This window comes from Myxine glutinosa, chromosome 9 (assembly GCF_964187855.1).
Source record: "Myxine glutinosa chromosome 9, kmMyxGlut1.1, whole genome shotgun sequence".
NCBI lineage: Eukaryota > Metazoa > Chordata > Myxini > Myxiniformes > Myxinidae > Myxine > Myxine glutinosa.
The window spans coordinates 17,561,990-17,587,534 of NC_136269.1; the positions used below are offsets into that span (position 1 = coordinate 17,561,990).

The 25,545-nt window shown below is 45.7% G+C and overlaps 1 protein-coding gene across 3 annotated transcripts in view; it reads left to right on the forward strand.

Moving 5' to 3' along the window:
• Window positions 1-25,545, forward strand: part of TARBP1 (tRNA guanosine 2 -O-methyltransferase TARBP1) — a 202,766-nt gene that overhangs the window by 38,441 nt on the left and 138,780 nt on the right. For all 3 annotated transcript variants that reach the window (XM_068129542.2, XM_078784136.1, XM_068129544.2), the window contains exons 14-17: window positions 3,345-3,442; window positions 12,105-12,260; window positions 14,125-14,315; window positions 22,653-22,884. In XM_068129542.2, coding sequence (XP_067985643.2) covers window positions 3,345-3,442; window positions 12,105-12,260; window positions 14,125-14,315; window positions 22,653-22,884 — 677 coding nt within the window. The remainder of the gene's footprint in view (window positions 1-3,344; window positions 3,443-12,104; window positions 12,261-14,124; window positions 14,316-22,652; window positions 22,885-25,545) is intronic.

The following is a 25,545-nucleotide window of genomic DNA, read 5'->3' on the forward strand; positions in this document are numbered from 1 at the left end:
CCAGCTCGGCGTTGCCTCCTTCCCGGTTCAACAGCTCTTTGAAATATCCTTCCCACACCTTCAATATCCTTCCACACCTTCCCACACCTGCGCTCTCTCTGTCACTAGCCTCCCGCCACCATCCTTAATCACAGCCCCCCTCACCTCTCCCTTCATGTCCTTGCTATCATCATCCCTGTCAAGAGCCAATTTATATACACAAAGAATTAAGTTAAGCACCCCCCCGTTTTTTTACAACCTCGCACATTACAAGTTTGTTGTCGTCAAAACAGTGTAATATACCCATGATATTGCTATATTTTCTGGAGAAGTGATATTATGGTCACATAAAAACATAACAATCATGCCGTTTTCAATATTTTATTCTGAATAATTTAAGGTGAAATTTTTTGGAATTTTAGGCATATTTTCACCTCAATTTAAGTATGGAGCTATAGGTCCATCACGGACAGTGTGGATGACGTTTATGTTTTCTAACGTACAGTCATTGTTCTGAGAAGACCTCTAGCGATCTTTGCGTCAATAACGTGTGTAGGACCCACGTGATCGGATCACTGACTCAACCCTACGTCTCATAGACCCTGTAAGCCGTCGTATGCGTTGCTGTGGCAGGTTGTTCCATTCCCGATGTAATGCACGTTCCAATTCATCCAGATTGGCTATTGGAGGGACCATCTTCGCAATTTGTCGTCCCAACATGTCCCAAACGTGCTCGAGGGGGTTCAGGTCAGGACTGTACGCAGGCCAGGGGATGGTTGTCACAGCACCTTGCTCCATCCGATCACGTGGGTCCTACACACGTTATTGACGCAAAGATCGCTAGAGGTCTTCTCAGAACAATGACTGTACGTTAGAAAACATAAACGTCATCCACACTGTCCGTGATGGACCTATAGCTCCATACTTAAATTGAGGTGAAAATATGCCTAAAATTCCAAAAAATTTCACCTTAAATTATTCAGAATAAAATATTGAAAACGGCATGATTGTTATGTTTTATGTGACCATAATATCACTTCTCCAGAAAATATAGCAATATCATGGGTATATTACACTGTTTTGACGACAACAAACTTGTAATGTGCGAGGTTGTAAAAAAACGGGGGGGTGCTTAACTTAATTCTTTGTGTATATATCACCTTCCTCTTCCAACTTATTGAACACCTCCATCTCATCTTCGGTATCATTCCTCACCTTATCCACAGCTCTCCTTGCTGCTTTTTTCTTCTGCCTATACAGGTGCAGCAAACACGCATCTGGCTGCCTCCCTCTAACCTTGATCTTCTCTATCCTCTTCCAAACCTCCTTTTCACCAACTGCATTCGCTACTTCCTGCGTCTACCATACCTGGTTTCTATCCCTAGTCGACGCACAATTTCTGACGTTCTTCCACACAAAATCTCTGCAATTCCCCTAAATGCCTTTCTGTATTTGTACTCCTTCTCAAAACCTTCCACTTCTTCACTAAGTTACTCATACCTGCCCTCACCCTCTCATTGTACTCTACGTTGACGTTTCCCCTACACTCCCCCACCTAATAACCTTTCGACCTCTGCTCTTAACTTCCCTCCTTTTCCTCATCCTCACCACAAACACCACATATAATTATTATAAAACATTCAAATCATGGGAACTTGGTGTTGGCTTAGCGGTTAGGGTGCCAGCTTGGGATTCTAGGATCCTGGGTTCGAATCCTGTTCGATCGCTGAATTAACAGCAGGGGGGTTGACTCAGCCTGTCATCCTTCCTCGCCAGTTCACTGGTAATTCCCTGTGTGTCACAAGAGGCGACTAACAGGGTTGGCGACAGAAAGGGCATCTGGCCATAAAACATTGCTTCAAAAAGGGGACCATGTTGTCCGAAAAAGGCCAACCCCCGCATTGCGGGGAAAAATGCCCTCTAAAGGTTGTTCTATTCGAATCATGGAATTAAGCATGGCAGTCATTGTTGGAATCACGTCGATTGTATATACTAGCGTGACTCGGCGCGCTCCGTGCGCCTCACCACACGTCGTTTCAGAGGGGTAGGCATCTTTGACCATTTCGGTGTTTTTTGGGTCTTCAGGGCCATTTGGGTCTTCAGGGTCTTTTGGATCCTCTGGGCCTTTAAGGGTATTTTGGGTCTTTGGGGTGTTTTGGGTCTTCAGGGTCTTTGGTGTCTTCAGAGGCTTTTGGGTCTTCGGTGTCTTTTGGGTCTTCGGGGTCTTCAGGGGCTTTTGGGTCTTAAGGGTCTTTTGGTTCTTCTTGGTCTTTAAGGGTCTTTGGGTCTTTTTTGCTCTTCGGGGTATTTTTGGTCTTCGGGGTATTTTTGGTCTTTGGGGTATTTTTGGTCTTCGGGGTCTTTTTGGTCTTCAGGGTCTTCGGGGTGTTTTGGGTCTTCGGTGTGTTTTGGGTCTTCGGTGTGTTTTCGGTCTTCGGGGTGTTTTGGGTCTTCAGGGTGTTTTGGGTCTTCGGGGTGTTTTGGGTCTTCGGGGTGTTTTGGGTCTTTTTGGTCTTCAGGGTGTTTTGGGTCTTCGGGGTCTTTTGGGTTTTTGGGTATTCGGGGTCTTTTTGAGCCTCAGGGCCTTGAAGGTTATTTTGGGTCTTTGGGGTGTTTGGGGTCTTCAGGGGTCTTGGTGGTCTGAAGGGTCTTGGGGGAATTAAAGGGTCGTGAAAGGTCTGAGGGGTCTCAACAGTCTTAACGCAATTAAGAGGGTTAAATATGAGGGTGGTAATTTTATTTGAAGAAGAAGAAGACGTTTTCGTTGCATATAAACATACATAACCATATACGTTTGCTCTATTATAATAGGATACTTGTGTTCTACAGAAGGGTATGTCCAAAGATTTAAGAACCGAAATGACTCAACCCCAAGCGAGTGGCTCTCAATGGGATTCTCTCATCCCCTCTCCCTACGAAGGTGAGTTTTGGGCCCAATCCGATTCCTAATCTGCATCATTGGAATCTCCCACGACGAAGCTGAGCATCACTTTCACTTCACAGACAGGTTGGTGGTCTCTTTGTCTTCCACCGCTTGCTTTCTGGTCTTGCACCCACTGCCCTTTCCGTGCTCCGTCACCCCCACATTTCTGCAGAGCGCACTTGGAATGCATGCTTTGGATTGTATCTTATAAACATTGTTGCATACACTACAAATCATACAGTCTGGTCTGCCCGTGAAATGGAAACCTTTAAATATCCATCCGTGCCACCGGCCTTCGATGAAGGAAGTTAAGAGTGGAATTAAGTTGTACAAAAGAGGTGTAATGAATTGGAGGGTGTGAGTCTCCCAATTACATCGAGCCGGCTTGTATCGTTTTGCACTCACGCATTCGGTGAGATTGAATTTGTCACCCTGTACCCAGGTGATGTGATACGCGGTACGCTGAGGGCAACCATTGAAAACTGCATTGACGAACTCCTAGATTTCCTTCTGGGACATATTTACAGTAACCTGGTTCAAGTGAGTTTGACATGGATGTCTTCCCTTTTCCCCATTTTGTCTGTTCATTTGTAAGTTCGAACTGTATTCCGTGAAATTTGTCACCGCCACCAAAGGTGGACGGAGGTTATGACTACAACCCTGTTTGTTTGCTTGTATGTCTGTCTGTGTGTGAGCAGGATATCTCAAACAGTTATGGACGGATGTGGAAGAACCACATCTCTCTGTCGCTGTTTGCTGATGACTCTACTCTCTGTCGCTCCATTCTTCATCCCTCAGATCGGCAGTCTGCAGCCTCCTCACTCTCTGCAGACCTGGACAAAATCACAGACTGGGCAAACAAGTGGAACATGTCTTTCAATCCTGACAAATCTCACACTCTTACGATGTCTCTCCGAAAAGACCGACTGGACAACCCTCCCATCCACTTTCTGAATAATCCTCTCCAAGAAGTTCTGTCACTCAAGCTTTTGGGTCTCACTATCTGCCATGATCTTTCCTGGGAAAACCACATTTCAAATCTGGCCTCCAAAGCCAGTCGCCGACTGGGCATCCTCCGTCGTGCGAAGTCCTTCCTTGGCACACCTGAGCTCCTCACCACATACAAGGCTTTCATCCGCAGCTCAATGGAATACTGCTCTGCCCTCTGGGCTGGTGCTCCTGTCTCACACCTAGCTCGTCTTCACGCTGTTGAAACCAAAGCATTCAGAATCATTGGAATATCCCGCGATGAAGCTAACTCCAAAGGCCTCTCACTCACTCACCGCAGGCAGGTTGGTGGTCTTTCCGTCTTCTACCGACTCCTCTCTGGCCTTGCCCCCCCAGCTCTCTCTGGGCTCTGTCCTGCAAATATTCCTACAGGTCGCACAAGATCTGCCTGCAACCCTCTTATGGTCAAACTGCCAAAATCAAGACTCTCTGCTCACCTTCACTCCTTCATTCCTCTTTTCTCCCGCCTCTGGAACAAACTCCCTCACTCTCTTCAATCCCACTCCACCCTCCAGGTCTTTAAAACAGCTGTTCACCACCATCTCTTATCTTCCCCCATCCAAAACCTTGATCTTTTCTACCCCTGCTAATTTCACCCCAATTCCACTTTTTTGAAATACCAACTTCTGTCCTGGAAGTCCTTGGTGTCCTTGTGTTTTATACTTCTCCCACCCCCCCCCCCCCCTTCCCACGCCTCCGCCCCCCAAGCCCTCTCCCTTCCACACATCTCCCTGCTCTCAAATGTTGTGTTTGTGTGCTTCCCCTTCTCTCCCCATCTTGTTTTCCGCTCCCTCTTTTTATATATTTTGTTTGTCTGGTTGATTTGTTTGTGAAGTAAATGTTAGCTCTTTCAGGAGCCTCGATTCAGTATACAAAAAAAACAATACAAAAAAAAAAAAACCTAGGTTGACAGGTTGGGTGTGTGACAGCAGTCACTTAACAATGCTGATATCCTAAGTAAGGCCTAGAAACCCCCATTGATCGTAGCCAGAAGCAGATTGTACAAAATCTACAACTTCAATGGTCCCAATTGTGGTCAGTGGGTGGGAACGTCTTGGCCCAAGTTTTTCCCAAACTGCTTAGTGAAGTTCGATGGTCGACTGAAGATGGCATACATTTGGAGAATTTGTTCAGGGTGCCAGTCATAACTCGCCTCCTCTTCGCAGAAGACACTCGAGGATCTTCACCATCCACCAACGGCCAGTTGTGGCAGATGTGTCCCCCAGCTTAACGTTCTCGCAATTGATGCCTCACCCTGAATGCGAAACACCAAAATGACAGTTTATAGCTGGGCCGAGATTCGAACCCAGGCGAGACGGCTAAAAGTATGCACACCTATCGGCTGTACTGTCAGTTCCTGGACACAGACTACAAACTGGTACTCGTCAAGTGTTTTTTGAGCAATTGCATGGAATAGTGAATTGGACAGATGCAGATAGACAAGTCACTAGTCTGGGTAAAGGGGAACAAAAGGAGTAACTGAAATCTTTGAGTTTACCATACGGTGCACCGCACCGTACTGATTATTCCGTGTTCCTCTTTGGTCCGAGCAGTTAGTCTTTCTCTGAATCTAATGATTCATTCTCATAGTTTAGACCTTCCTCCTGTAACACTGGAAATTCCACAACCCTAACCCCTATCCAGAGAAAGGGTGGATTATGCACTATAATAGCCTCCTCTATGGTTCACCCTCAAAAATCACCAATAAACTCCAATACATTCAGAACTCCGCTGCCCGTCTACTCACTCATTCCCGGACCCGTGACCACATCACCCCCGTCCTTTACAAGCTTCACTGGCTCCCCATCCCCCAGAGAATCCAGTACAAAATCCTCCTCTTGACATACAAAGCCCTCCATAACCTGGCCCCATCCTACCTGGCTGACCTCCTCTCCAGACACACTCCCACCCGCAACCTCCGCTCTGCTGGTACCAACCTCCTGACCCCCTCCATCCGGACCAAATTCAGATCCTGGGGGGACAGGGCCTTCTCCATCGCTGCTCCCACCCTCTGGAACTCACTACCTCACACCATCAGAGACTCCTCCTCACTCACCACATTCAAAACATCACTAAAGACCCACCTGTTCAACGCTGCATTCAACATTCAACCCACAGCATTTAACCCCTGACTATCTCTTCTCCTTCTCCCTCCTTTTGCTTTAAATATTTCCCTATTGATTCTTGTCTTGTCTTTTTGATTCTTGTCTTATATATATGCCGTATATCGCTGCTGTTTGTTTTCTTGATTCTTATCTTTTTGCAATTGTTGTTTTCATGTATTGTTATGCATTATGTTTTCCACTCTGTCAAAGCGCCTTTGGGCTTCTGGAAAAGCGCTATACAAAATAAATGAATTATTATTATTATTATTATATAATAGATAAACATGGTCAGCCTGTCTGCTCCCATCTGAGCACAAAACTCACGACCCTGGGATATCAGATTCATATCCCGTATACTGTGTTGATTTGTCCATTATCACCTGATGCTCAATATCATGTCTTGCTAATGTCCGAGCAATTAATTCACGAGTCTACTGGTCGTGTCCTTGTCCTGCATGTGCTTTGTCCAAGCTCTTCTGCCAATAAGGCTGTTCTGTGATAATACTTTTTACTCCCGCCAGGAGTAATGCATTCGATCGTGTCCGTCCGTGTGTGTGTGTTCGTGTGTTTGTGAACAAGATATCTGGAAATGTTCTGAACGGATTTGGATGAAAGTTGGTGGGATGATTGCCCTTGGGATAAGGAAGAATTGATTAGTTTTTGGTGAAGCTCAGGATATTATTCTGGATCCAGGAATTTTTTGAAGGATTGTTTACCATTGGAAGATAGGGCTCATTTTTTTTAACATTATCTTCTATATATTCTATATTTAACATTGTGATATGAAATTAGTTTTCATATTTGTTGTAAATGTAGTTTAAACTCGTGGTTATGCGTTAGAGCGGTGTATTTTTTAGCAGCGTCGTCTTCAATGTTCATTTTTTTTCTTCTAATAAAGACATATTCTGTCATTTTAAAACCACCAAAGTGTGTATTAGGTTTCCCCGTTTCATAAAATGTATCGTTTGATGCGTATAATGCTTTAAAATGGTTTTTGTTTGTTTGTTTGTTTTTTTTACCTCAGAAGAGATGTCAACATTTACCTCAGCGAATGTCAATCGCGGTGTCAGTATTTGATGAACTTATAAAGACGTAGGTGACTTATAACTTATAGGTTATAGGTTGACTTCCGGGTTCGGTTGCGAGAGGACGCTGGCTTTGCATATTCGCCGCTTCTCCGACTGGATGGATGTACAGGGTCTGCTTCTACTTTTCTGACCTGACATCTCACACCTGTCCTGCCTTTTCACACCCGCACGTGCCGCGTGTTCTCCGGCTGGATAACGGAATCTGCTTTTGATGGTACGGAATACGGAATCGAAAGGCCCGCTCCCGTTGTTTGTGGCCGTGGCCTTGTTTGCCGGTGGCCTTGTGGTCTTGGTGGCCTTGTGGCCTTGTTTGCCGCTGTGGTCTTGATTAGCGGCTGCAGTCGTTTGCCGCTGCGTTTGCCGCTGCGTTTGCCGCTTTGCCTCCTCGACCTTGGCCTCGTACTCGTCCCTTCGCTCCTGCCTGGCATGGCTCTGAAGTACTCCGCCGCAAGGCTTTTTCTGCTCAATACCCGCTCCACCCCATCATGCATCTCTGCCATCAAATCAAATGGACTCCTCCGACGACCCAGGTACATTCACCGTGGCTCCGGTCGCAAGTTTGTTTATTTGCAATCAGGTCACTCCATCCCCGTCCTCTGGTCGGCTCAGCGCACTCTCACTCTTCGTCCCAGCGCACCTGGTCACAGCAACCCACACGATCGCACCTCTTGCCTACGAACCCTGGCTAAATCACCTGAATTCATCCCTGCTGTTCAAAACAACATCAAGCTCACCCTGTTCAACACCCGGTCCCTCAACAATAAATGCCTCATCCTGAACGAATACATCCTGGATAACAAACTGGACTTTCTCTGTCTCACCGAAACCTGGCAACAACCTCTGGACTACTACACACTCAACCTCACCACACCCAATGGATATTCCTACGTCAATAAACCACGCTCGGAGGGCCGAGGTGGTGGAATTGCCGTTATCCACCGTCAAGACATCAAGACCAACCTCATCTCCATCTCATCTGCTCCATCATTTGAACACCTGGCTTTAAAACTCTCTGGTCACACGCAGTCAGTCATGGCTGTCGTCTACCGCCCTCCCAAACCACACCCATCATTCCTGTCTGACTTCTCCTACTTTCTGACCCAGCTATGTTCCCTCTCCCCCTCAATCCTCCTCCTTGGTGATTTCAATATCCACATGGACTCCACTGACTCCACAATAACCACTGACTTCACTGATTTACTCACCTGCTTTAACCTCACTCAACATGTCGACTTTCCTACCCATATCCGTGGTCACATTTTGGACCTTGTCTGCTCCACTGGATAAAATTTGCACCATCTCTATGGCTCCGACCTCACCCTCTCTGACCACTTAGCCATCACTCTGACCATCAACATCCCCGCCCCAACACCAAGGCATTATCGCACAATCAACTTCCGTAAGCTAAACGCTCTTTCACCTACCTCATTCTCATCCACCCTCTCTGAAAAAATGTCCACTTCTCCCTTCATTGACCTCCACACCCCTTCCGACCTCACTGACTACTACAACCACACTCTCTCCTCCTGCCTTGACCAGCTTGCGCCTGTAAAAACCAAAACAGTTTCTTTCACCCATTCTGCTCCCTGGTTTACCCCTGAACTCCACCTGATGAAAACTCGTGCTCGCCAACTTGAAAGACTCCGCAATAAAACGGGTCTCACAGTTCACTCCCAAGCCTACAAGGACCACATACAACACTACAAAGATGCCCTCTCCCGCGCCCGCTCTGCCTACTACTCTCAAATTATCCACTCTGGCTCCGGAAACCCAAAAGCACTCTTCTCGACAATAAACAAACTCCTCCGCCCCCTGAACACCACCACCCAGTCATTCACAGTAGACAACTGCATCTCCTTCCTCTCTTTCTTCCAACGCAAAATTGACAACATCTACAACAGCTTGACCACCGCCGCACCCGCTCCCCCTCCAACCACCTGCCCCCCCTTGTCCTGCCATCCCCTGTCTCGGTTCTCCCCAATCTCTCCTACTGACCTCTCTGAACTCCTCATAGGAATGAAAACTGCCACCTGCACTCTTGACCCCATCCCCTCCAGCTTTGTCAAAGCCTCCCTCCCTGCTCTCTCTCCACTTATCATTGCAACAATAAACTCCTCCCTGTCTACAGGCATCGTCCCACCTTCCCTCAAAATTGCTGCTGTTACCCCCATTCTAAAAAAACCTGGTCTAAACCCTGACACCCTAAACAACTTCAGACCCATCTCCAACCTACCCTTTCTGTCAAAAGTTTTGGAACGCGCTGTAGCCACTCAACTCAAACATCATCTCTCTGCCAATAACTTGTATGAAACATTCCAATCCGGATTCCGCTCCAACCACAGTACTGAAACTGCTCTCCTCAAAATCACCAACGACCTTCTCCTCTCCTCTGACGCTGGCAACCTCAACATTCTCGTCCTCCTCGACCTCAGCGCTGCCTTTGACACCATCGATCACACTATCCTCCTCACCCGACTTGAATCCACCTTTAACGTCACCGGCACTGCCCTCTCTTGGATTAAATCATACCTCTCTGACAGATGCCAGTTCATCTCCATCAATAACTGCAAATCCCCCACTGCTCCCCTCCCCCAAGGTGTCCCCCAAGGTTCAGTTCTTGGCCCCCTCCTCTTCATCCTTTACCTGTCCCCGCTCGGTCACTTAATCCGCCGTCATGGTCTCCAATTCCACTGCTTCGCCGATGACATCCAGCTTTTCATCTCCACCAAGTCCGTCTCCACCGACACCCACTCTATCCTGACAAACTGCATCACTGAAATAAAATCCTGGCTTCAAATCAACTTCCTCAAGCTTAACTGTGATAAATCTGAAATAATCATCATTGGCCCAAAAACGCTCACAAAATCCACCCATAACTTTGCCCTCAACATCGACGGTATCCCAGTATCCACCTCCCCTCACATCCGGAATCTTGGCGTCATCTTTGACCAAACCCTTTCCTTCGACAAATACACTAAACAGATCACAAAGTCAGCCTTCTTTCACCTGAAAAACATTGCCCGTCTCCGCTCATCCCTCTCCTCCACGGCTGCAGAAACCCTCATCCACGCCTTCATCACCTCCCGTCTGGACTACTGCAATAGCCTCCTCTATGGTTCACCCTCAAAAATCACCAATAAACTCCAATACATTCAGAACTCCGCTGCCCGTCTACTCACTCATTCCCGGACCCGTGACCACATCACCCCCGTCCTTTACAAGCTTCACTGGCTCCCCATCCCCCAGAGAATCCAGTACAAAATCCTCCTCTTGACATACAAAGCCCTCCATAACCTGGCCCCATCCTACCTGGCTGACCTCCTCTCCAGACACACTCCCACCCGCAACCTCCGCTCTGCTGGTACCAACCTCCTGACCCCCTCCATCCGGACCAAATTCAGATCCTGGGGGGACAGGGCCTTCTCCATCGCTGCTCCCACCCTCTGGAACTCACTACCTCACACCATCAGAGACTCCTCCTCACTCACCACATTCAAAACATCACTAAAGACCCACCTGTTCAACGCTGCATTCAACATTCAACCCACAGCATTTAACCCCTGACTATCTCTTCTCCTTCTCCCTCCTTTTGCTTTAAATATTTCCCTATTGATTCTTGTCTTGTCTTTTTGATTCTTGTCTTATATATATGCCGTATATCGCTGCTGTTTGTTTTCTTGATTCTTGTCTTTTTGCAATTGTTGTTTTCATGTATTGTTATGCATTATGTTTTCCACTCTGTCAAAGCGCCTTTGGGCTTCTGGAAAAGCGCTATACAAAATAAATGAATTATTATTATTATTATTATAGGTGTGACCAGCATGTGCACGGGATTCTTCCCAGAAGAATGAGTGGTCGCATTAGCTTGTGCGACTTAAAATGAGCGAGTTTTGTTTTGACGTTTGGGCCAGTTTTACATGTTGTATCCCTCAGGAATGAAACGAACGTTTTTCCTGGCTTACAATTTTATTTGAAGTCACACATGCCTCAAAATACACTCACTTATATGGAATTGGACGCTGAATCCGAAAATGTCAGTGAAATTGCCTTATTTTTTTTTAAACATTATCTTCTATATATTCTATACCGGTATATATATATATGTGCAGTGTCTGTCTTGTGTTGTCTTGTCTTGTGTTGTCACTGAACAACTCCCTCAAACTTTTGTGAAATCGTACTATTCCAACTTGACCCACGGTGGGAGTATGTGCTCTACTGAGTGGCATTCTAGTTTTTTCTTATTTTTCATCAACTTGTCAATACCTGCTCCCTTATTTATTATTTCCGGGAGCGTTTTTCAGGTAATACTAAGGTATGTGGATGCAATTCCTATCCCTCATGCTGTCGTGGCAGGAGGATGATGCACAGTATCATTTACCATATATGTTTCTCCAAACACTCATATGTGCATGTAAATATATTGGTACATGTGTCATATACCTGCTAAATCAAGACCCACAATATGAACGGCACATATAGAAATGGCAATTTGTTAACAGTCATCACTGCTCTTCACCCGCAATACCCGCTCCCTCCGGCAGGGGTCAGTGGTTAAGCCACTTGCACTCCATCCACCTGTGGAGGGGAAAATCGCCAGTCGTCTCTGTAAGCACGTGGATGGGGAGAGGGGCAGTAGGGAGATTAATTTAAAGCCCATGACCTGACCGCCATCACGAATGCAACATTTGGTGGAGGTCGGCCATTTTCGATTTTATTTTAAAACTCCCATTGTGATTATTTCTGCTCACAACCGGGTGCATCATTGGACACGTCCTCTTCTGTCGGCATGAGACGCCTCCCAATAATTAATATATTTTCAATACTGTGATAATTTTTGAATCGAACTGTTGATAATTTTTCATCAGTGCGATGAATGAAGAGATTTTGTTTTAATGACGTTCTTTATAAAGTGTATTAGATGTCCTTGTCTTCTACATAGGCCCCAAGTATCTGTTTAAGAGGATCAATGATCCAACAAAGCACATCTTGTTGTCCACTTAGGAGGAAAGTCTGAATCATGTCAACTTCTACCTGGACCTTCTGAAGGAGATTGTCAACCTGGTGCTGAACACCTGCCACGGTTCTGCAAGGGTCATTGCATTTGTTTCTCACCTCGTATCATTATCCCTCGCAAATCTGCGCCACGTGCACGATGATGTATGATGTCCTTTTTACCTTTCATATCTCCAGTCGGGATGGGCCCTGCTGACCGTTTCAGTAATTAAGAGGTGTTCTATCTGTAATTGTGGATGAAAGGCCTGTCATGTTTTCATGTACAATGTGTGTGTGTGTTTTTTTTGTTTTTTTGTATACAGAATCGAGGCTCGTGAAAGAGCTAACATTTATTTCACAAACAAGTCAAGCAGACAAACAAAATATATAAAAAGAGGGAGCAGTAGACAAGATGGGGAAAGAAGGGGAAGCACACAAACACAACATTTGAGAGCAGGGACATCGGGAGATGTGTGGGAGGGAGAGGGCTTGGGGGGAGGAGGTGTGGGAAGGGAGGGGGGGGGGGGTGGGAGAAGTATAAAACACAAGGACACCAAGGACTTCCAGGACAGAAGTTGGTATTTCAAAAAAGTGGATTTGGGGTGAAATTAGCGGGGGTAGAAAAGATCAAGGTTTTGGATGGGGGAAGATAAGAGATGGTGGTGAACAGCTGTTTTAAAGACCTGGAGGGAGGATTGGGATTGAAGAGAGTGAGGGAGTTTATTCCAGAGGCAGGAGAAAAGAGGAATGAAGGAGTGAAGGTGAGCAGAGAGTCTTGATTTTGGCAGTTTAACCATAAGAGGGTTGCAGGCAGATCTTGTGCGACCTGTAGGAATATTTGGGGGACAGAGCCCAGAGAGAGCTGGGGGGGGGGCAAGGCCGGAGAGGAGTCAGTAGAAGATGGAAAGACCACCAACCTGCCTGCGGTGAGTGAGTGAAAGTCCCTTGGAGTTAGCTTCATCACAGGAGATTCCAATGATTCTGAACGCTTTGGTTTCAACAGCGTGAAGGCGAGCTAGGTGTGAGGCAGGAGCACCATCCCAGAGGGGAGAGCAGTATTCCATTGAGCTGCGGATGAAAGCCTTGTATGTGGTGAGGAGCTCAGGTGTACCAAGGAAGGACTTCACACGACGGAGGATGCCCAGTCGGCAACTGGCTTTGGAGGCCAGCTTGGAAATGTGGTTTTCCCAAGAAAGATCATGGCAGATAGTGAGACCCAAAAGCTTGAGCGACAGAACGTCTTGGAGAGGATTGTTGAGAAAGTAGTTTTTTTTTGTTTTTTTTGGCATACTGAATCGAGGCTCGTGAAAGAGCTGACATTTACTTCACAAACAAATCAACCAGACAAACAAAATATATAAAAAGAGGGAGCGGAAGACAATATGGGTAGAGAAGGGGAAGCACACAAACACTTGAGAGCACTATGGATGGGAGGATTTTCCAGTCGGTCTTTTCGGAGAGACAAAGTAAGAGTGTGAGATTTGTCAGGATTAAAAGACATGTTCCACTTGTTTGCCCAGTCTGTGATTTTGTCCAGGTCTGCAGAGAGTGAGGAGGTGTGTGTGGTGTGTGTTAACATGAGTTAAAGACATGGTCCGAGATAGTGATGTCAGTGGGTGTTGTTAACACGAGTTAAAGACATGGTCCGAGATAGTGATGTCAGTGGGTGTTGTTAACACGAGTTAAAGACATGGTCCGAGATAGTGATGTCAGTGGGTGTTGTTAACATGAGTTAAAGACATGGTCCTTTATAGTGATGTCAGTGGGTGTTGTTAACATGAGTTAAAGACATGGTCCTTGATAGTGATGTCAGTGGGTGTTGTTAACATGAGTTAAAGACATGGTCCTAAATAGTGATCTCAACCATGATAATTTAAGGTTCATGGCAGATTTTAATAATGCAACCAAATCTAGATCTGCAAGCAAAAGCTCACAGATTGCGTGTGATGACGACTCGTACAATGTCGCTTTGGCTTCGCACTGATTTTGTGTCGTTCTCATTCTCACAACCACCTCCTCGGTTGTTTAGAGTCTGAAGGACATCTCTCCCTTGGAAGAGGCCGCCGCCATGGCTGCACTAGCTTGGGTGTGCCAGACGGGCATCGCTTTTCCCTCCCTTCGACTCAGCAGCCTGAATGAGATGCAGGATCTGATCCGTGTTTTTGAAAAGGCTCCTTTCAACTGCACACTTTCTAGGCCTTCCAGATCTGACACCAACAGGTATACTTGACATACTTGAACAAATGCTTCTTGCCATTTTACGTTTGTAGATGTACTTGTGGTTCCCGGAGGGAGGCATTAAGTGTTTAGTCTTTGTGCCCGTGGTGTCCCTCTTTTTGAAGAGCAATTTTTCCGTTATATAGTATTTAAATTGATATATTCCATTTCCTATGATTTACATATTTATTTCTGTGGCAATGTTTACTTCAAAAACGAACACCATTTATCTGCACAACCTATTGTCATAGCAAATGTCGCTTCAGTCTGTTCAGCACTTTCAGAGAAGATGTTTAAATTTTTTCCTTCAATCCAAAATAGCTGCCACATCACGTAACTGATGACATCATCACTTTCATTAAATTTTCCTCATGGGTAGTCAATAATATCTGCAAAGTTTGGTTTGGATAGATTAAGCAGTTTCGATGAAGATTTAAAAGTTATTTTTAAAATCCAAGATGATTGTTTTAAATCCAAGATGGATGCTATACCATGTCATAATTTGCAAAAAAAAAAAATCTTCAAGGGTAGTCAATTTTACAGATGAAATTTTGGATTGATCTGTTGAGCGGTTCTGGAGATATAGATTTTCAAATATTTTATCCTTGAATCCAAGATGGCCACCATACCACGTGATTGATGATGTCATACTTCAGAAACATTTTTCCTCATTGGAGAGTTGATCATATTGTTGCGGATCTCAACGTCGGCCTTTCCCCTTACCAAGGGGGGATGAATCCCCTTGTCTTTTATCTAGCCGACGTGATCCGGGGCTATGACGTTCCTTCCGGTCAGCGTTGAATAGGGTGGTAGGCCGAATTATTCCTATTACCTAATTACCAACGCCTCCCGGGAAGCAAGGAAATAACCCCGCCCGAACCACGGTGTTAGTGGAAACGCCGAGCGATAGCGAGCCGTGATCCGGGCCATTAACAGGTACTAAACCCGATCTGAGCGGTTGTAATCGTGCCACGTTTACCCAATGGAAGAAATCACTAATACGGTCGGATTAAGAAAAAGGAAGAATTGATTGGTTTATTAACACTTTGTACAATGATGCGAAGAAAAAGAAACACAGTGCAGCCTTAAGAACAGTCTTAACTTATCCCCTGGACAAACGGGCCCGCACACACAGACACACTCACACGGGGATGTAGATGGTCAGGGTTGATGGTCCAGGGATGATGTCCACAGCTCATTCTCCGGGTCCCCGACTCGCCGTGAAGAAGATGGAAGGACGGCAGAAAGCTCCCCGCGTGTCGTTGGCACGGATCGGACAATTATCAGCGAAAGGTAAGCTAGGCTTGGCGGTTACTTCGCGGCTTAGCCGCGTACGTAATAAACGAACCGGCTTGGCGGTTATACCTGCGGTCTCGGCCGCGTACGTAATAGCAGAACCGGCACTGTATGCGCTCTCGATCCAGTTCAATCCAAAGCGCCTTTCCCGCCGAAGTCCTCTCCAATGCGCCACTGATGCGAGTCCTTAATGCGCTTCCCAGCAAGTCCTTGCTTATAACTCTTAACGCCAGCCAGTCCTTCGTTCAAGTCCTTCCAACAAAGCACCTCTCCCAATAGTCCTTATCAATTCTTCCGCACGAGAGTCCTTTATCATGCCAATGTTTGGCTTCCCTCACGAGTCCTGTTGATAAAGCGCAATAGTCCTTTTACAAAGCCCCTCGCTCATCAGTCCTGTGGAAGGGCTTTGCCTGCGCGTTTATATAGCGCCGCCCAGCGAACCCTCTCGAATTTGCCAGCCGCGCTCTGACCACGCCCCTCACGCCATTCCACCCGAGCCCTGGTTGGTTGTGGGCTCTTACCGCCTCCGCCCTTGACGTCTGCTTGACATGGCCACACCCCAACCTCGCACTCCTCCCCCTTTCCAGGCCTACCTCATGTCATTTGGCTGGTTTGAGCATCCTAGTGCGAGGGGCAACAGCAAAAATGGGGCACAGACTGGATGCTGCCCAACGAGGTCGATTGGAGGGTGGGCCGCAAAATGAATGGGACCTACTCTTATTTATTTTACACAACGCAGGTATCACTATTGGAAATGGCCTTATTCTACACATATACTATGACATAACTAATGTTCTAAGGTGGCCTACGTGTTGCATGTGGACTAACTATGGGGGCAAACCGTTAACCTTTATTAATCAATATGTACATTCTCAGAACCGCAACACTATATATGAAATTTTGAATTAATCCGTTTCGCAGTTCTAGAGAAATGATTATTTATTTTTTGCTTAAATTCATTATGTCAGCCAAATCACGTGACCAAAGACATCATTTTCCATACCTTTTCCACATGGGTATGCGATCATATTTAAGTTTTCGTATCAATCGGATAAGTAGTTTTGGAGAAGAGGGTTTTTAATGTTTTATATTTAAATCCAATATGGCCACCAAACCATGTGACCGATGCCTTGTTTTTTTGCAAACTTGCATCCCTATGGCTAGTCGAACATATTGTTACGGCCCGCGGATAAGGATGTTGGTTTGCCGAGCGGATGGCACCGTGGCCTAACAGTTACCCCGATTAACCCGATCCCCGAACGTCGGCCGGATCGCGCCACAGCTATTCAATATGGAAAAGACAAAAGCGACACGGATGTGAAGAAGAAGAAGAAGAAGAAGGCGAAAAGGTTGGAAATACTACTAAATTTATTCCTACTATATACAGGCTCAAAATAACCAAGGAAGAAGGAAAGATAATAAAATAATATACAGAAGATTTTAGAGACACAGTGCAAATTCTTTATCCAAGCTTAATTAAATCCCCAGGGACAAAACAAACAGAACAAACTCACGTACACAAAAAGGATGGAAAGGCAGGAGGTGGATGGCTGGAGGGAGAGGAAGGTCCAAGGGGTCCTGCAGCACGATCGGCGCGTTTAGCAGCCGCCGTTCCTTCGCGGCCCTGCTCAAAACCGCCGTCCAGGCCCCAAGCACTGTTGTTGCTGCTGTGGCCGCCGCTGCTGCTGCTGTGGACGTCACGCGCTTTTCCAGGACTACAACAGGCTTCTTGCTGTTAACTACTGCTCAGTCCAACTTTGGCGAGCAAGGCGACGAATAGCAGGCTTTGTGCTTTCCGGGATGTCCTCTCTTTGGATGTTCTTTCTGGATCTCCTCTTTCTTGGTCCAACCACTCTTTCTCTCTCTCTTGGTCCAATCACTCCTCACCACCGACAACCCCTGACGACCACTGACGACCAACTGACGACCAACGCACTTGCTTCTTGCGCGCGCGCCTTTATAACGCCTCCGGCGATCAAGCCGCCGACCTTCAGGACACGCCCATCGGTGTGCTCACCTCGGCCCTGGTTGGTCGCGCGACCCTCTGGCTCCGCCCTTGATGACGACGGGCGGGCACGCCCGTCTTCCCCGACCCGAGCACATGTTCAATGGTGGTTTTGGAGGGGATGTAATTGGCAATCGAGGCTTGGCAATGACGAAAGGGGAAATGGAGGTTTGGGGAATGGGAATGGGGAATGAAAGGAATCTATCTATTTCACTTGGTGCAATGGAGTGTCATCTTAATGGAAGACAAGGCCTTACCCTAAGACACATAATAAAGATATAACTATCGAACAGGGGTATTCTATGATTGGCTGACGTGTATGCTTTATGGACTAATTATGGGACGCCCTTTGACCTTTACACTACGGAGGTATTTACAAGGAATCATTACATTTTACAGAGGGTGATATTTACAACAATTTACTATACAATACAACACAATAAAAAAAACACAATCCTCGTATCCGCAACAATATGTTTAAAAATTCGCATTGATCCGTTCAGCATTTTTGGAGAAGAATATTGCTTAAGGTTTTCGATAAATCCAATATGGCAGCCGAAAAAGGTTTAAAAAACAAAAATCGTCATGCAATAATATACATAGGTATCTGTAATAACTTAAAGTTTCATAGAATTAGCTATAACGGTTTTCGTGGAATTGTCTCGACAACATTTGCTTCGAATAACAAGGAGAAAAATATATAAAACGTCACAGCCCCCGTGGTTTTAGTAATTTTGCTGTATGAAGTTAAAAGCTGTGAGTCGGCCATCTTTGATCAGATTACAAAACAAAATCTTATGCATATGTATACTCTTCTGTATTGTCGTTTTGCCAAGTTTGAACAAAATCGGACCATGCATGGCTGAGAAATGGGTGGGGACACATATGAGTAACACAATGGCCACCAGTCGGCCATCTTGGAGCTGATCTTGGAAATATACGCATATGTCGGCCATCATTCACTGTCTGTCTGGCAAGTTTGAACAAGATCGGCACTGACGCACGGACGAGACCCAATCCATAAGCCCCCGTTTCGGACCAAGTCCAACTGGGGCGAATAATAAAAATTCTAACAGGAACAATAAGCTTCCAGTGGGCACCTATCTGGAAGCCTAATAGCAAGAAAGAGCAGCCGAGCAGGAGTTTAGCACACGTGACCGGATGCCATCCTGTCCAGTTTCTGAATCACGCTTGAAGTTTGCCAGAAACTGTTCAGTCGAACCTTCGCCTGTCTCGTTTCAATTGCATTTTGACACCATTTCTCACACGTTTAGTACAATCGATATTTTCCCACAAGGCTTGTTCGATTTACACTGAGCGCTCTCACCCCGCTCTCTGCTCTCCACTCCTGCCATGTTCGCTCTTCATCTCTCCTTTCTCTTTTTAAAACTAAAAGCCAAGATGTCACACTAACGTCACACGTTTCTCTTTCCTATCCTTAACGTTAGCTCGGCAGCCATCACCCCAAGCACACCCACCTCTTACACCGCCCCTCACTACTCCTCCACAATTTGCACTGTTAATGAACTGTCAGTACATCAAATTAATTAAATATAACCATTCTACCCTTGTACGGCCTTGCTGTGTTTGTTATCACTTCTAATTGGGAAGGAAATCCACCTGACATTTTGATTGTTTTTCCAAAGCTTGTTATGCTTCTCTCTTTAATATGTGAAATGTAATAGTGGCCTCGCATTTCCATTGTGCTCTTTTGTCTTGTTTATCCATGGATGACGTCATCTCCCACAAAAGGATCTAATTTTGATGGAGGGTTAGATTTGTGTGAGATTAATTTAAAACTATTTGGTTCTTATGAAATAGCTGACATTTATGAGAAATTAAGCTCCTTTATTCCTTGATACCAACTTTACCTGTTTGTTTTGTGATAAGAGGACATCTCATTGGGGAGCTCATACACACCTCTCTCTAATGGGGAAAAGTTCAAGATCATTGGAATCTCTCGCGATGAAGCTGGATCGATGGCCTATCACTTCGCCATCACTGACAGGTCGGTTGTCTCGCCATCTTCTTCCACCTCATTTCTGGTCTAGCACCCTCTGCTCTCACCAAAGTATCTGCAGGACACACACGGTCCACCACAATCTCACCCCCCCCCCTTGCATCCCCCTGTCCCCTCGAGTGAAACTGCCTAAATCCAGAACCACCCTTCCCCCCCCCCTTCCCACGCCTCCTGCCCCCAAGCCCTCTCCCTCCCACACTTCTCCCTGCTCTCAAATGTTGTGGTTGTGTGCTTACCCTTCTCTCCCCATCTTGTCTTCCGCTCCCTCTTTTTGTATATGTTGTTTGTCTGGTTGATTTGTTTGTGAAATAAATGTTAGCTCTTTCACGAGCCTCGATTCAGTATACAAAAAAAAACCAAAAAAAAAAAAAAAAAAACCACTGCTCACCTCCGCTCATTTATTCCTACCCTTTCCCATGTGTGGAACCACCTTCCACACTCTTCTTTCTCATTCTTCTCTCCCGGCCTTCAAGACAGCAGTACACCGCCATCTCAGGTCATGAATAAATAATATCGTGATGATGTGAGAATACCCTCATGCTTTGAAGAAAGGGGGGACAGAATTGGGAGTGGGGGATTGCGGCTTTGGGGGAAGGGTGTTGAGGACTTTGGGTGAGGAGTGGGTTTAGTTCTACTGTTGGGATGGGGGTTTTGAAGACTCGGGATTCGGGGCGGGAGGGGTTTGAGGACCTGGGGTTTGGGCGTCTGCGGGAGAGGGAGGGGGTTTTTTTTTTTGTTTTTTTTAAATACAAGATCGAGGCTCGTGTAAGAGCTAACATTGATCAGAAAAAGACAAACTGACACATAAACCATCTGATAAAGGGAGCGGGAGACAAGATGGGGAGAGAGAGGGAAGCACACAAGACAACATTTGAGAGCAGGGACATCGGGAGAGCTGTGGGAGGGAGAGGGCTTGGGGGGAGGAGGCAAGGGCATGGGGTGTGGGGGGTGGGAGAGGTGTAAAACACATGGACACTGCTCGGACTTCCAGGAAAGAAGTCGGTATTTCAAAAAAGTGGATTTGGGGTGAAATTAGTGGGGGTAGAAAAGATCAAGGTTTTGGATGGGGGAAGATAAGAGATGGTGGTGAACAGCTGTTTTAAAGACCTGGAGGGTGGAGTGGGATTGAAGAGAGTGAGGGAGTTTGTTCCAGAGGTGGGAGAAAAGAGGAATGAAGGAGTGAAGGTGAGCAGAGAGTCTTGATTTTGGCAGTTTAACCATAAGAGGGTTGCAGGCAGATCTTGTGCGATATATTTCGATTGAGGCGATAAGCAACATATTTAGGTAGCATGCAGCTAGACAATATTATTTAATCAAGCAACATATTTTGGGAGCACGTAGCCCGACAACATTAAATTAACGCGATAACTAACTGTTGTTTGCATCATATTGTTGAAGTCACATTTTGCATCACGTGGACCTTTCCGGATACCTGCGCTTGTTGTCTACTAATGTCTTTGTAATTCATGCAAAAGTACACTGAAGTCTCTCGATGACGTTGTTCTGCATGTGATCTCCGTACAAGCATCACTGTGAGCTGCAGATCGCTGTTAAAAAGAAATTGATCTCACACAGCCTTTTGTTTTCGTGATGGTTTGATGTGTTTTGTATTAGCTCTTACATGAGCCTCGACGTTGGATACAAAAAAAATGTTTGTCATAATTGCCAAACTTTTGCCGTAATTGCCATAATTGCCAAATTGCCAAAAATTGTCACAATCATAATTGTTTGTCAAAACTCATGTCATAATTGCAATTTTTTAGTGGCCCTCACCACTGGTTAAGGTTAAGCTGCAACGTTTTGACCTCTCTTCTCATGTTGACTCGAGTACAGTCAACTTTAGACTGAGGATGAAACCCACTTGCACTCATATTTATAGCCAATGTTATTACCCTGCGCTCGCGAAGCGAAAAGCGGGGTTAGACAATCTGTCGCGTACATGCGTACACACTGCATATGTGTCCGCATTTTAAAAATTCATTTTCTCGGCATTCGTTGGTCCGATTGACATGACATTTTCACCATCATATGCATCTACTCATGCAGAATTTTTTTAAAATGAAAATTGACGTCATATGTCACATGGTATGGGCGCCATCTTGGAAAACCCAAAAAGTTGGACCTCTATATCTCCGAAACCACTCCATGGAAAAAATTAAACATGGTTCATTGTAAAGAACTCCGATTGGGAAATAAGTGTTGTTACCGATGACGTCATTGGTGCCTTCCTCATGATGTCATAATTCAAAAAGTACAATGCTTAGTCTGATTGGTTTGAAATTTCTTCAGCGTGATCTACGCAGCAATTATATTAAAGAAAGTAAATTTATGATGTCATCGGTTATGTCATGTTATGAGATTATGTTATCAGTTATGAGATTAGTTAGCTACACAATACCGAAAATTCGGTGAAAAATGAAATGAAAAAAAAAAAAAAAAAAAAATCGAGCTCCATGGGGCTAGACACTCCATGGGGCTTTGGCCTAACCAAATATCGAAACTCCTGTCAGATTCCACCAACTCCCTCGGAGAAGATGTAGCTTGAACTCGATTACCCCCTAAAAATACATCTTTTTCGGGCGTGGCTCAGCCCACAATGGGCGCAATACGCCCACTCTAGGCAGGACACAACTAGATCATGATATCAACCTCCCACCCAAGTTTCATTAAGATCGGATGATATCATCGGGTAGTTATGCTGCGGACAGACAGTCACACACACAGACACACACAGAAAGATGCACACACATGACGAATATAGTGGTCACTTGATAACTCGTGAACCAAAATTATGGAAATGACAAAAGGTCTTACCGAGTGTTAGCTCCAATGTTTGCCATTGTACAAACATAAAGTAACCTAAAATTGTTGGGAATATATCAGAGATACACCACGTTTACGTTTAGGGATGTTTGTGTCTCTTGGCCCTTAAAGGGTTAACACAGTGGGTGGGGCCCATGGCCTATAGCAAATTTCTCTCATGCACGATGTTTTTTTTTCTTTTTTTCCTTGTGTTCAGACCCATGTGTTTCAAAGATTGGGGCCGAGTGTCCGCCAACTTTATTAACCATCAGTGGACATGTGTGAGTTGCATTGTCAAGTGCCGTGGATGTTCAGACGATGATGGCCAGGGGCGGATTTTGCCATCATTCGCAGCCAGGGCCCTTCGAGGGTGCCGGGAGGCTTTCGATTTGCTGCCTGCAGAAAGTGTCCTTCCTGTTCTGCGATGTCTTGAGGTTCTCGTGCCTCAGGTACGACAGAAATCTGCCCCAATGTTGCTGACATTGTTGTCATGTTGACCCTTTAGGCCAATGGTTCTTAACCTCTTTCTAAACAGGGACCGGCAAAAGTCAGCGATAAATGACCGCGGAGCGCCAATTGGGAACCACACCAGTAATTGTCTTTACTGTCTATATTTCAGCACACCATACATCTCTAATAACTTTTTACAGTAATATTTTAGTTTTTAAAGGATTGAAGTATTGAATGTAATATGAACAAGTCAAGGAATATTGTCACTTCTGAAGCTTCCCATTAAGATAGAAACCTGAGCGCCGAGACTTTGAGTCTCGGAAGATGGACCGAATGATCATGATCTTTTATTGCACTGCGTTCAATTAATTTATACAACTTTACTGTTCCCCAAGGGTCGTTCAATTGGACCGAAATCGAAGGCAAACCCCCCTGAAAAGCAAGTTTTTTGTTTTTTTTTTACCTTTTAAAGGATTTATTTTGTAAAGTAAACAGGGAAGAGGGTAACAAGACGCTATAAACAAAAACGGAACTAACCAAGTGAGTCAAATGGACACAAAGAGGTAAATGGGAATATTCAAACTTATGTACAACGATGCGAAATAAGCAATTCCTAATCAACTAGGTGCCACAGATCACACCCATGCAACAAGACAATAATGTAGGCGAGGCTTCCCTTTTCTCTAATGGACAGGTGGACGCCAGGCTCAAAGCAGACCGCTTCGGAAACCAGGTGCAAGACGAGAACCGGTGATGAGCAGCCACCAAGATGCCGAAAGCCAAACCGAGCTTGACGAAGACCAATCACGAGGAAAGCCAGCAACGATCAGCATCTTCAACAAGGCCTTGTGGACTCTTTATCCTTTAAATGAGGCCTCCTGGTCTGGCCTCCGTCCTCTTCCTCGAGATCCTCCAAAAACACAGGGTGATCCCAGCTTTGGTCAATCCCAAGAGACAAAACCACAATTAGGCTCTCCAAAACTCCACCGTATTCAATTTGTTTGTCCTCCTTACACACGAGGCTTTCTGATCTCTCATCTGAACACATGAGGCCTCTTGTCCCTCCTGTATACAGGTCTCTCCTGTTCCCTCCTTCTTCCAAGCGAGGTCTCTCTCCATTCCCCTTCTCTTGGGTGGAGTCCACGGGGCGGCACCTGTAAAAATAAATGCAGATGGCACTTCCGGCTCCGCATCACATTACGCCTGACAGATGGTGATGGTGTTTTTTGCACACGTGACACGTGTGCCTCTCTCATGAGAAGTTCCCACCTGCTAGCCCCACCTACTAATATGAGGTGTTCATTATCACAAATTAAGGTCTGACCTCAGTTGACCGTTTAGCTCGGTTGGCCGTTTTTGGTCTCTGCCAAATTCCTCAAAGATATAAGTACTCCCGGGTGTTTTGTTGAGTTTTTGCTGTTTATTTTGCTGTCTCTGTGCTTACTGTATGCTTCGAGTTCGGTTTTTGTTTTCAGGCTTGTGCCAATTTGTAAGTATTCATCAGAATTTTCGTGCCGGGTTTTTGAGGCCTACATTTTCCTTGTTTGAGTCCACAATTGTCTTTTTTATTGTCTTCTCTCCCTACTACCTTCAGCCTTTTTGTTTGCTCCCCCACTCCCCTTATTTCTCCTTCAAATCCACCAAATTATAATGCCTGTTTCATGACTAAAAAAAAAAACTATTTCCTTATCACCTCCAAACCTTTCACCTCCCCTGACCACCCTACTTCCCCCACTTCAACTTCCTCTTCCGGCCTCTCCTCAATTTTTGCCGTTTTCCACTCTGCATTCCCACTCTGATTTTTTTTTTTTTTTTTTTTTTTGTATACAAGATCGAGGCTCGTGAAAGAGCGAACATTAATCACACAGAAAGACAAACCGACACATAAAACATATAACATCGGGAGCGGTAGACAAGATGGGGAGAGAGGGGGAAGGACACAAACACAACATTTGAGAGCAGGGACCGAGAGACATGGAGACATCGAGAGATCTGAGAGAGGGCGAGGGCTTTGGGGGGGGGGGCATGGGAAAGGGGTGGTGGGAGAGGTATAAAACATATGGACACTGCCAGGACTTCCAGGAAAGAAGTTGGAATTTCAAACAAGGTGGATCTGGGGTGAATTAGCGGGGGTAGAAAAGATCAAGGTTTTGGATGGGGGAAGATAAGAGATGGTGGTGAACAGCTGTTTTAAAGACCTGGAGGGAGGAGTGGGATTGAAGGGAGTGAGGGAGTTTGTTCCAGAGGTGGGAGAAAAGAGGAATGAAAGAGTGAAGGTGAGCAGAGAGCCGAGATTTCGGCAGTTTAACCATCAGAGGGTTGCTGGCAGATCTTGTGCGACCTGTAGGAATATTTGGGGGACAGAGCACAGAGAGAGCTGGGGGTGCAAGGCCGGAGAGGAGTCGGTAGAAGACAGAAAGACCACCTACCTGCCTGCGGTGAGTGAGTGAAAGGCCCTCAGAGATAGCTTCATCGCGGGAGATTCCAATAATTCTGAAAGCTTTGGTTTCAACAGCGTGAAGCCGAGCTAGGTGTGAGGCAGGAGCACCGGCCCATAGGGGAGAACAGTATTCCATTGAGCTGCGGATGAAAGCCTTGTATGTGGTGAGGAGCTCAGGTGTGCCGAGGAAGGACTTCGCACGACGGAGGATGCCCAGTCG